Source organism: Malus sylvestris, chromosome 5 (assembly GCF_916048215.2).
Source record: "Malus sylvestris chromosome 5, drMalSylv7.2, whole genome shotgun sequence".
NCBI lineage: Eukaryota > Viridiplantae > Streptophyta > Magnoliopsida > Rosales > Rosaceae > Malus > Malus sylvestris.
Genome location: NC_062264.1, coordinates 16851549 through 16864199, shown reverse-complemented (window position 1 = coordinate 16864199; position 12651 = coordinate 16851549). Strand labels below are relative to the sequence as shown.

Below are 12651 nucleotides of genomic sequence, written 5' to 3'. Positions count from 1 at the left end.
GATCCTTCAATCATATCCGTTTAAACAAAAATCGAACGGTTAATAATCAATTCCCCATTTATCAAAGTCCCTAAATTTGTTGGAACTAGGTTACCATTGAAGATTGTTGGAACTGCTCTAGTGACATGTGCAAGGTTTCTTTTGAATCTTTGAATCTTGTTTTGTGTTTTGGTAGGTGTACTTATAATTTAAAAATCAAATCAAAGTGAAAAACTTCTTTCCTTTCCGAAGTGTTTTTGTTTAATTGCAATGTGCAGTTTTCCAAAATCTTATTTTTGTTCCTCTCTCCTTATTCATACGCAAAAATGAAAAGAAAAGAAAAAGCTCAGATGGAGGAGGAGAGGGAGGGAGATAGAGGGGATGGAAGGGGGAGAGACGGGTAAGTGAAGAAAACGGAAGGGTTTCACAAGTGAACTCTTTTTCTTTTTCCCCTTTTGTTTCAAATCGGATTTATTATTTTTTGTAAGGTGTAACAAATATGGTTTAAGATTATTGATTAAGTCATCGTCAGATTAATCTAAGAGTTCAAAATGAAAGAGAACTTCACAGAGCCTTTAAATGAGAACTTTAGGTGAGCAACATTGGTTGTGTCAAAGATTTCGTAAAGAGTATTTTGTTTTCCTTTAAAAAATATAATTTATCATTTATGGCATATGTGATACATTTGCGATTCAAATAAAGTGTTAGGAGAGCGAGAAACCAAAGACAAGATCTTGTGTGAAAAGAATACTAAATTAAGCTGGTTGCGAAATTTCAAGTTTGACAATATGTTACTAAACAAGATTGTGCCACTGTACATGTCAATGTATTAGTTTTGAGATCTAAATGAGGTTCAAAGCAAGCCTAAACTAGAGTAAATAAACACGGACACAATAACTGGCAAAAAGAATTTTGGTATAGCCACTTAATTACAATGACTGAAGTCTGTTTGAAACTGCTTCCCTAAAAACCATTTCAGTATAAGTGCTTTTATTTGAAATAGGACCGTAAAGCTCGTCTGGCAAGTGTTTTTGAATGATTAAAGTTAGTTGTTTTAGATAAAACGTTTTTAGAACCATACCTTAGTAACAAGACATGTTAATTATGAAAAAACACTTGAAGTGTTTCCAGCAAAAAGCACATAACTAATACTTTTAGCAGAAAGAACTTCCAAGTGCTTTTGAAACTAAAAACTATTTTCCTTAAAAATGCTTTACATCATTTAAAAGTACTTACCAAATGAGTCCGTAATCTTGTTCTTCTTTTTTGTTTGAAATATATGATGGTATTTCGGGCCGCTGATAAAACTTCAGCTTTGTTAAAAAAGAACTATAATGGGCCGCGCTGGATCAGTTCCCCACTATAACCCGGCCCAAATTCCAAATCCTCTCTCATCATCGCTCCCTCTTAAGTATCATCTCTAATCTGATAAAACCCTAAACCCCTAAACCCCGAAAGGGATTTCTGGTGTACAGCAAATCGAATAGAAACCCCAAAAGCATAAAAGGAGGTTGCTTTGCTTTCCAGCCTAAACCCTAACCCTAAACCCTTAACCCCCAATGATTGGATTCATCCGTGCTGCTAAGGAAGCTCATTGACCGTTTGGATTTCTCTGAATCCTTCATGTATGTTGAGGTAAAAACCTCCTTTTTCTGTGTTAGTTTTTACCCTACAATTTGTTTTTTGTTCGCTTTCTGGGAAATAGTCTTCGGAATCCGATGAAGTTTTTCTCTTTTTGTGTGGGCAAATGACTATTTACGTATTTTCCTTATTTTTATTGGTAATTTAAACTTTAGAGTAGTAAATGAATGAGAGAAATTGGATAGGCACAGTTAAAATTATCATTTGATATGCCTGTTTGTCCAAATGAATCACGTTTCCTGATACAATGACAGGTTTTCGAGTTTTATGCGTGTTGTCGTAGGAATTTTATATGAAGTGGATTGAATTTCATTTCACAATGTTTGCTGACAGTGTTTTCTTCTAGTAACCGATAAAAATATGTGTAGTCCCGAAGGGATATGGAATTGACATGGCTTGTTTTGTGTAATCGAAGCTTATTCTCTGCCCGGCCGATGTTTTCTATATCTGTTTCCAGGTTGGTGCCCACCTGCAGAGGTAGGCATGTTTCCAAATTTTTGTCCTCACATCGACTTTGTTGTCAATCGTTCTCATCAGCTACAAATACTTTGCAGCTGCCATCAGATGGCTTTGCGAATGATAACAGAAATGATAATATCGATTTTCTATTCCACTCCTGCACAAATGTTCACCATGCTAAGCAACTCCATGCTTATCTTGTGGTGTTGGGAAAATCTCAGAATATCTTTCTTGCTGCCAAGCTTGTCAATCGTTATGCCTACCTTGGCGACTTGTCATTCTCTCGCCGCACATTTGATTCGATACCAGGGAAAGATGTCTATACCTGGAATTCCATGGTATCTGCTTATGTTCGCAGCGGGCGCTTCCGTGAAGCTTTAGATTGTTTCTCTCAGTTTTCGTTGACTTCTGATCTTCATCCTGATTTCTACACCTTTCCTCCTGTCTTGAAAGCTTGTGAGAATCTGGTTGACGGGAAGAAGATACACTGTCGAGTTCTAAAGCTGGGGTTCGAATGGGATGTCTTCGTGGCCGCTTCTTTGATCCATATGTATTCCCGTTTTGGTTTTATTTACGTTGCTCGTAAATTGTTTGATGATATGCCATTTCGAGATACAGGGTCTTGGAATGCAATGATTTCTGGGTTTTGTCAGAATGCAAATGCAGCAGACGCGTTGGATGTCCTGGTTGAAATGAGAATGGAGGGGATAAAGATGGATCGCGTAACTGTTGCAAGTCTGCTGACTGCTTGTGCTCAATCAAACGACATCTCAAGCGGGAGGCTGATTCATTTATATGTCATAAAGCATGGACTGGACTTTGATCTGTTTGTATGCAATGCCTTGATTAACATGTATTCCAAATTTGGTAGCTTGGGACATGCACGAAGGGTTTTTGATCAAATGGAGGTTAGAGATTTAGTTTCATGGAACTCAATAGTTGCTGCATATGAGCAGAATAATGATCCAATCACTGCACTTGAATTATTTAACGCCATGCAATTACGCGGAATTCAGCCCGATTTTTTAACACTAGTGAGTTTGGCTTCAATTTTAGCTCAATTAAGTGACTCCGAAAAGAGTAAGTCTGTTCATGGATTCATCTTGAGGAGAGATTGGTTTGTGGAAGATGTTGTCATTGGAAATGCAGTTGTGGATATGTATGCTAAATTAGGTGCTATAGATTCCGCACGTACTGTTTTTGAAGGACTTCCTACCAAGGATGCTGTTTCATGGAATACTTTGATCACAGGCTATGCTCAAAATGGTCACGCAAGTGAAGCAATTGAAGTGTACCGCATGATGCAACAATGCAAAGAAATAATTCCAAACCATGGAACTTGGGTTAGCATTCTACCAGCATATACCCACGTGGGAGCCTTGCAACAAGGGATGAAAGTACATGGACGGGTGATTAAGAACCGTGTCTACTCAGATGTATTTGTGGGAACCTGCTTGATTGACATGTATGGAAAATGTGGAAGACTAGATGATGCATTGTGTCTGTTCTCCCAAGTTCCTAGGAAGAGTTCGGTCCCTTGGAATGCTTTAATTTCGTGTCATGGAGTTCATGGGCATGGTGAGAAAGCTCTGCAGCTATTCAATGATATGCTAGATGAGGGGGTCAAGCCAGATCATGTCACCTTTGTATCTTTAATGGCAGCGTGTAGCCATTCAGGTTTGGTCAATGAAGGTCAATCGTTCTTTCATACGATGCAGGAACAATACGGAATCAAGCCTAGTTTGAAGCACTATGGCTGCATGGTTGATTTGCTTGGTAGAGCCGGGCATTTAAACAAGGCATATAATTTTATAGAGAATATGTGTGTACGGCCTGATGCGTCTGTGTGGGGTGCTCTACTCGGCGCTTGTAGAATACATGGAAATGTTGAAATGGGCAAGATTGCTTCCGAACGCTTGTTTGAAGTTGATTCAGAGAACGTGGGTTACTATGTTTTGTTGTCAAACATATATGCAAATTTCGGGAAATGGGAAGGTGTAGAGAAAGTGAGATCTCTGGCCAGAAATCGGGGACTGACGAAGACTCCAGGATGGAGCTCAATAGAAGTGAATAATAACGTTGATGTCTTCTACACTGCAAATCAATCGCATCCAAAGTGCGAAGAAATATATGAGAAGCTGAGGGATCTAACCGCCAGAATGAAGAGCCTCGGTTACATTCCTGACTTGAGCTTCGTGTTGCAGGATGTCGAGGATGACGAGAAAGAGCACATCCTTAACAGCCACAGTGAGAGATTGGCAATTGCATTCGGAATCATCAGTACAGCCCCGAAAACACCCATTCGGATCTTCAAGAACTTGCGGGTTTGCGGCGATTGCCACAACGCAACGAAATTCATATCGGTAATCACGGAGAGGGAGATCATTGTGAGGGATTCTAACCGTTTTCATCATTTTAAAGATGGAACTTGCTCTTGTGGGGATTATTGGTGACAGCAAATATGAGCTAATGTTACGGTGGGAGATTCATATTCTTTTGATTCTTGTAATGATAATTGCCAACTTGGTCAAAGTCTACAAGAAAAGTGATTATCTCATATAATCAATATTTAGTCATAGTGGCACTACCGTTCAATATTTTTTGTTGTATGTTCAAAACCCTGCGTAAAGCGGGAGTCTTGTGCACTGGGTACGACGATGTTCAAAAAATGGATTGCACGTTCAGTAAACGACTGTCAAGTAATAAGCTAGTTATATAAGAGAATCTCTCTACAACAGGCTCCTCAGTGAAAAACCTTGTAGTCTTGTAGCTTACCTGCGTGTTTTACCTTCCCTGCAATCCTAGTTTTATAATGGGATCCGAATGCGTATCTGATTCTTGGATGTGAAGGTAGCGTTTAGAATGTTGTAAGAATATCTACCTGTGTTTTTTTTTTCTGTTGATTCCACGTCGGCTATGGCTCATTCCACCTTGCCAGCTTCTGTCCAGACACCTTGCTTCGCTTTGACATCATGGACTAGAAAAATAAATAATAAAGAAAAATTGACCATTAATAAATTATAATTATAATTGCAAGTGACGCTTTATCATGGTTATAGTAGTGAAAAGGTCGGGAATTCGAACTTTATCGGTTTTTAATCTAACATTTAATTTAACGTTTGACAAAAAAAAGTATATAATTATAATTATAATTAGGTTTCAAATTCAATAAAATATTATACATTAAGAATCTTCTCCTTTTACATCCTTATTTTTACCTACCACGCATTTCTTGTTTATTTATATCCCTGTCATCTTTGTAATTAACTTATAAATAAAAAAATTAAAATAAAAGACTCCACCAACTGTGGCCCACTACTATCTCACTGTCATCTTTGTACGGACCCGCAAGCTGGGGCCCACTACGACATTATTCTGAAGTGGCAGCCAATCAACACCTATCTATAAAAATGCCTTCCCGCTGCCGCCAAACCCTCATCCTTTCCGGCCGCCACCAAAGGTCCAAAACGACGACGACGCCGACATTTCCTTGGCGACACCATGAAAAACCCCCACGTACCACCGCCTCACCCTCTCTACAAGCACAATTCGTGGTCGCCCGACACGATCCGGGAAGAGACGTGGCAGCGTCGAAAGAGCATTTCTGGCACGCGCCGCCTTGTTCGTAGCAAAAGCGTTTCCGACGATGATTTGGAGGAGCTGAAGGCCTGTATTGAGCTCGGATTCGGGTTCGATTTACCCGACGTCGACCGGAAACTATCCGATACTTTACCTGCTTTGGAGTTTTACCACGATGTAAATAAGCAGTGCAGTAAGAGCTTGTTAACAGGTTTGGTTGATGTGAACCGTTGGATTGATTTGATCTTGGACCCTTTCTTTATCCGCGGGATTTTGATTCGTGTTTTTTGATATTTTGTTTCAGACGGTGGCGATGCGGAGGAGATGAAGACGAGATTGCGGCAGTGGGCCAAGTTGGTCGCTTGCTCGGTTCGGGAATCATCGTCTTCTTCCATCTAATCTCAAAAACAATTTTTTGAATTTCCTAGTGTATAAAGTGTAAATTATAAATTTAATTATTTATTTCAACAAGTTTTCAGTTTTTTAATAAAAAGTGAAAACAAAAATAAAAAAGTAAAAATACGAAATAGTTACCAAACGATTATTTGATTTTTATTTTTAATGTTTAGTTTTATTTTCAGAAAATGAATAGTGTTCTTGGCAATTCTTTTCAGCTTTTGGTTTTCAAAACTGAAAACAGTTAAGGTAACAAGCTTTCATTTCTTAGTTTTCAACAGGTGAAAACTAAAATTGAAAATGAATTGATTATCACACGGTCATTAAAATAGTAAAGGTGTAACTTGGTATAAAATCTTCTCCATTATTTAGTACCAATCATATATTTATAGGAAAACTAATGAAAAGGACTTGAAAACTTTGAGTTTTAATAATAAGGACAAAATAAAGGGTAAAATGAATAGTACTAGGATTGACTTTTTAGTGTAAAAATATGGTTTTTCGTTAAAGTGAACAGTACCGGGTGCTTTTCGTTAAAGTTCCCTATATTTATCTCTCTCATTATGCTCCAGTAACACCTAACAACAGTTAGGTTGTTTTCGAGTGAGTGATTTATGACATAGACTTCAAAATTAGTAACAAGTTAGTAAGAATAAGACTTCAAAACGTTAAATAAAGGGGATTAGATAAGCTATCTATGTGCACTACAACGGCATGTAAGGGGATTGCAAAACACTACATGGAAGTAGCCATTTACAAATCTCTCACACATGCATTTGCTATTGCATTTCTAATCCTCTCTATCTAACTTGATCTTAATTCCTTGGGACTTATAAATCTCTCACCCAAACATATCTTAACAATTTCTCTCTTCCTTTAGTGTGTACTTTAGTGTAGAAATATTGTGTTGAATTCATGTCCAAACTCATATTAACTCTATCGGGTTAAGTTTAATCTCTCTGAACCCACTTGACTTGATCATTCACCGCTATCGATCACGGTCCTTACCATGTCATCATATACAAGTAAAATGTCAATGCTAAATCACACAATAGATTATGATAATTAAGTATTAAGTATTAAATTCATGATGCATGTGAGTATAACTTGAGACATCTTATTTATAAGTGGAAAAAAAAACACTAATACACGCGCTTTTGACATCTCATCTGTAACATTAAGACAATACTTCCGAAGACGTTCAAACGTACAACATCAAACTACACAACTATGTCAGTGCAAACATGTATAGGTCAGTCTTTCCCAAACCTTGGGGCTCGTAAAATTTCAGGCCTAAAAAGTTTAGGATTACAAAAAGCAATAAGTGACATGAATGCCAGGGAGACCAAAGTTTTTAAATTAAATTTGCAAATCAAATGATGTAGTTGTTGATGATTGAATATTACTTAAGTGTTGATTAACGTGCTTATTTTCTATTGGAGACACATTATTTGGTTTGTAAATTTTGAGTAAATTGTAGCAATGGTTCCTCAACTCTAATCAAATTGGAGCAATGGTCCCTCAACTAAAAATCCATTATCATTGGTCCCTCAACTTATTAAAATGTGTAGCTATAGTCATTTTCATCAAAATTTTGTCAAAATAAGTTATGTTGGAATAACCATTTATATTATTAGGGTCCCTCAACTCATCAAAGTGTGTAATTATGGTCCTTTTCGTTAACTATGTCAAAAAATTTGTCAAAACAAATTATGTTGGAATGATCATTGCTACAATTGAGTTAAAGTTAAGGGATCATTTCTCCAGTTGAATTAAAGTTGAGGGACCAATGATAATGGATTTTTAGTTGAGGGACCATAGCTGCACGTTTTGATGAGTTAAGGGACCAATGATAATGGATTTTTAGTTGAGAGATCATTGCTTCAATTGAGTTAAAATTAAGGGACCATAAATTTTAGTTGAGGGACCCTTGAGAAATATCAAACTACAACCTACACGTGTCACCGTATAAAAGCTTAAGGAGCAATGAAACATCTCCTATTAAATTATGTGTCTTATTTGCAAGTAATTAGATTGACCTAGTGGATATAGCATTTCTCATTAAACTTACTCCGTTTAAGTTCAAATTCTCTCCTTTCTCATAGTTTAAATCACTTTAGTATTAATTATTTATTGTTTGACAAAAAAAAAAAAATTTGTGTCTTACTATTGTTGGATATTGTGATATTATTCCTTTGCTAGAATAGAACAATTGCAATACCATTAGGTCGCATTCTCAGTTGAATATAACATGTGTGTTAAGAGTGTTTATTTACAACCTAGAATATATTTTATTTAAGCGGATATACATGTTAGAGATATGTTTGAAATATTTTTAAAATGACCGAAAAAGTGTTTGTAAATAACTAAAATCTCTTACAACAATGTTTGAAATAAATGGTTCAAACTATTTGTAAATAACTAAAATTAATATTTTAAGGGAGATAGTATTAGTACTCCCAAAATCTCAATCTGCACTCTTCCTATATTTTTAATTTATCTATTCTAATTTTCTTAATATGATTTTTTTTTGTCAAACGATCAATTTGTTAGATTAGGGAACCAACGGGATTCGAACCCACGCCGTAGTGCAAAGGCAACACTTCTCTCCACCTCTCTGGTTGAGGGCCACTTCATCCGTATACTGTTATTATCGTCCATAAAATTTTGAAAGTCTCATTAAATATAATTTTGATGACATACTTAATGTCCCAATAAAAAAATATCACGTGTTCTTTGACACACCCCGACCGAGATCAAGGCATGCTGGCCGTCACGTGAGAGTGACGTAGCCATGTGCACAGTGCGGAAGCGATAATGATAAGAATTATACGAATAATTGAAAACCAAATTACTAGAGTGCACTACTAAACAGAAAGTGATAGGAGTTAGTTACAACAGTAAACACTCCTAATCAAAGCATAAAATCTAGGTGCAGTCTAGTAGGACAAGTACTAGTTATACAGTACCAAGAATGTCCTACTATTATTTAGATAAGTCAGAACTGCCGACTTCCTCAAGCCACCAACAGCAAGCTTACTTAAAACCTGGAGGGGGCGCAAAACAGAAAACGTGAGTGGGAAAAAACAATTGTTTTACAAAATCATTTCATTTATCAACATATCTAACCCCTCGCTGTAAAACATGTATAATTTTCCCAGAATCAAGATATAAGCATATATATATATATCTAAAATCATAACAATTCAATTCATGCTTCACATAATCATATTCATATGTATGCCATGCCAAAATATAACAAAGTAAACAATCCAGGTAAGATTGATTTCATAGAAATATGATAGGTTAGCCGGAACCCCTGTGGTAGTCTGTACGGCTGAATTCATAGCTCAAAAGTCAATCTAGCCGGAGTCACTACAATAACCTATACGACAATATATTGCACATAAGTCGGAACCACTAAAAAGGGGTATGTACGACAAGATTGGGTGTAATATAATTATGCTCAATTCTATTCTCTCATAATAGCCGGGCGATAAATCGCTAGTCATCTACGAGTCAGAACCATAAATAAGGTCTGTACAACAAGACTGTGCATTTAAGTTGGATCCAATATGAGCATATAGTGCGGGATGTGACGTAAATAAATAGGCATGTACTTCATATCTCTGGCTAAATCACAATCACCCTAGGTGCAGTTTTATGAGCTCAACATCATTCAATCACATATCACATCATCGATGATTCACATAATTAAACATAACTTACCTGAACTTACATGTGCCTCCACAACACCACATTTATATATATATATATATATATATATATATATATATATATATATATATATATATGCAACCATGAAATGCATATTCAGAATATAAAAGCATTTGACATATTATTTCAAAGCATACTTTCCTTAAAAATGCATTTCTAGGAAATATATCAAGTATATAAATATATACTGAAAACAAAAGCCCACTCACTGGTATGTCGACGGGTTGTAACCCCCGAGTCGCCCGTGAATACGCTCGTCCTCGGGATAAGTCTCACCTATATGCGAATTAACTATAAAAACGTTATTTTAAAGCACATAGGCAAAACTAGCTAATAACTTCTCATACATTGCTCAATTTTGGTATTTGAATATACCAACGTGACCTACACAACCTCACGAACATTGTCATATTTTTAAAATAATTTTTCTGTGGCTCATGCGCCCTCACGTGCCGGGAGGGCACGGCTTCACGCTCGCACTGACGGATTCCCTAACTGCCGTTAGGGAATATTCTGTTAAAATCTAACAGATTCCGTTAAAACTGACTAACGGCGTCAGCATATTCCGTCCAAACTGACGAAATATGCCGTCATCTTCTCCAGTGAGTCGCCGATCGTTGGAAAACTGGGTAAAACTTTAAAACGTCTATTCTCGCTCGTTTCTTAACCATTTTTCATGAAATTTGTACCAACATGAAGCTAAGGACATCCACAATCACGTTATAACAGTTTTAAGACCTAAAAACTGCTACATTTTTCATAGGGAAAGCTCGATAGTTCGGCTTACCTAGAATAGCTTCGATCTCGGCCCTCCGACGTCCATTTCTTTCCAACGAAGTACCCCGAGACTCGTGAGGACCTCCTTAAGCTTCCTGTGAGCTTGAAATTTCCAAAAACACAAGATTTAACGTTTGCATGAACAATACCCCAAATCGGGGTTATGGTTTTGACGTGAAGACAAAGCTGTCCTTACCTGAAAATGGTCTAGATGTGTTCCTGAGCTTGCAAGGAACACGATGGTACCTTCAACGTCCTCAATCTATGAAGTTTGAATGGGTTTTGGTGTTTGTCCGTACACAATGCCGGGAGGGAGAGAGAGAAAAACCGAGAGAGAGAGTACGGGAGTGAGAGAAGAGATGATGTGGATGTGTGTGTGTGGTCTAAGATTGGTCAACAACCCAAAATACACAATTACTTAATCCTAATTGGTCCCAAACAATTAGGATTTTAGAATAGTGATCCATAAACAACACTTAAACCACATCACACAATTTAATGTCCATGGGTATTTTCGTCATTTCACACCATCAAGAATAAAATAATATACATCTCCAGGACGGGCTGTGACATTCTTTATTTTTTAAAACTCAAGAAAAATTCATAACATATCGATTATTTTTTTTAAAACAATAATATATGCATTAAAATATCATTGGACAAAATCAAAAGATGAATACTTAATAGTGAGTACCCAAGTATTATCTAATTTTGGGAGTGTTTTCCCTTGGCAATAATGATAAAGCCTCACTAATCTTTCATTTGGGTTTGATTTTGCTGACACAAAAAAACAAAAGTAGAGGGATTTCTGGTAGATTTAAAAAAAAAAAAATTATTTATCAGATTTGATACGAGACAATAGCATAGCAAACGTCATTAACGAGCATCTTTCTTTTTTATTTTCAACAAAATAAAGTTATGCTAAGCAAAGGCAACAAATAATCTTTCTAAATACAAAGTAGTAGTTGTGACTATCATAATTCATATCTTGAGTATCATAACCAGGAATAATCTCATGTTCTCTTTCTAGAATTTCCAACCATATCAATGCAAAATCGAACAATTCACATGAACTGAACATGTAGCATCCAAAAATTCTAAAAAAAAAATGTAGCTCCATTGATGATTGTTCTCGCTATTCCAAAAAATACAAAATAACCATAAAAGCGTCTTACATTCTGTCATCACAACTCATTGTAATCACTGCCTAAGGAGACAAACTATTTTCTAAACACCGTACAAAAGCAAGAAGCTAACAACAAAGCCTTAATAAATGTAGTTTAAGAAGCAAAACACCACAACAGACATGATAAAGCCTTATGGAATAATCTCATTTTTTTTCTCTAGAATTTTCAACCATGTCAAAGTAAAATTAAACAGTTTACATGAAGTAAACATAGCACCCAAAGAATTTTAAAAAAGATAGCTCCATTGATGATTGTTCTTGATCTTCCAAAATACAAAATAGCCATTACAACATCTTACGTTCTGTCATTACAACTCATTGTATACTATCTTGATTGAAGAGAGCTAGAAGGATAAGTCAAGTTTGACATTTTCTTCCATTTCACAATTGTAGATTTCATTCCAGCATCATCGGGTCCATATATGGTTGTTCATCCATGACTTATGTGACGACCCGTCCCTAATTTTCCTATGTAATTTCTCCCCGAGTATGTGTATTGACGGTTATGCCCTTATTGGCAAGTGACGTGGACGTATTTATATCGCTTTCATTTTATTTCTCGCTATCGCATTTAAATTGTACACGTTATTACGAGTGTACGTAAATTTTATCAGTGTGAAAGGACTATTTTGGATAGATTTTCAATATTCTTTTCTGTACAAAATCCAAAACCCTATCCCTAGCTTTTTCTTAGCCATCCCGTGCACCCTCCTCCATTATTTCACACTCTCACCGTTCCCATCCATTCCCTCATTTTTGTCCCCCAATTAGAAATTAGAAAAAGGAACTCTCTCTCCCGTATACTCCCTTTCTATGCAAAACCCTCAAATGAGCTTCAAAACTCACAGATCGAACCTAAAAACCACACCATTGTACTCCTCTCATCTTCACGAACA

At 36.5% G+C, this 12651-nt stretch overlaps 2 protein-coding genes across 3 annotated transcripts; both read left to right on the top strand.

The window, feature by feature from the left end:
- Nucleotides 1-1392: 1392 nt before the first annotated feature.
- LOC126624752 (pentatricopeptide repeat-containing protein At4g33990) lies at nucleotides 1393-4676 on the top strand. 2 transcript variants are annotated; one of them, XM_050293853.1, is made up of 2 exons: nucleotides 1393-1604; nucleotides 2078-4676. In XM_050293853.1, coding segments are annotated over exons 1-2 (2457 nt in total). In that variant the 5' UTR covers nucleotides 1393-1602; the 3' UTR covers nucleotides 4533-4676. The 2 variants fall into 2 exon arrangements, with proteins under 2 accessions (XP_050149810.1, XP_050149809.1); XM_050293852.1 differs by having other exon boundaries at nucleotides 1393-1614.
- An 800-nt stretch (nucleotides 4677-5476) lies between these two features.
- LOC126623666 (uncharacterized) lies at nucleotides 5477-6129 on the top strand. Its single transcript, XM_050292620.1, has 2 exons — nucleotides 5477-5869; nucleotides 5963-6129. Exons 1-2 carry the CDS (start codon nucleotides 5581-5583, stop codon nucleotides 6055-6057), a joined length of 384 nt encoding a protein of 127 aa, XP_050148577.1. The 5' UTR covers nucleotides 5477-5580; the 3' UTR covers nucleotides 6058-6129.
- The last annotated feature ends 6522 nt before the right edge of the window (nucleotides 6130-12651 follow it).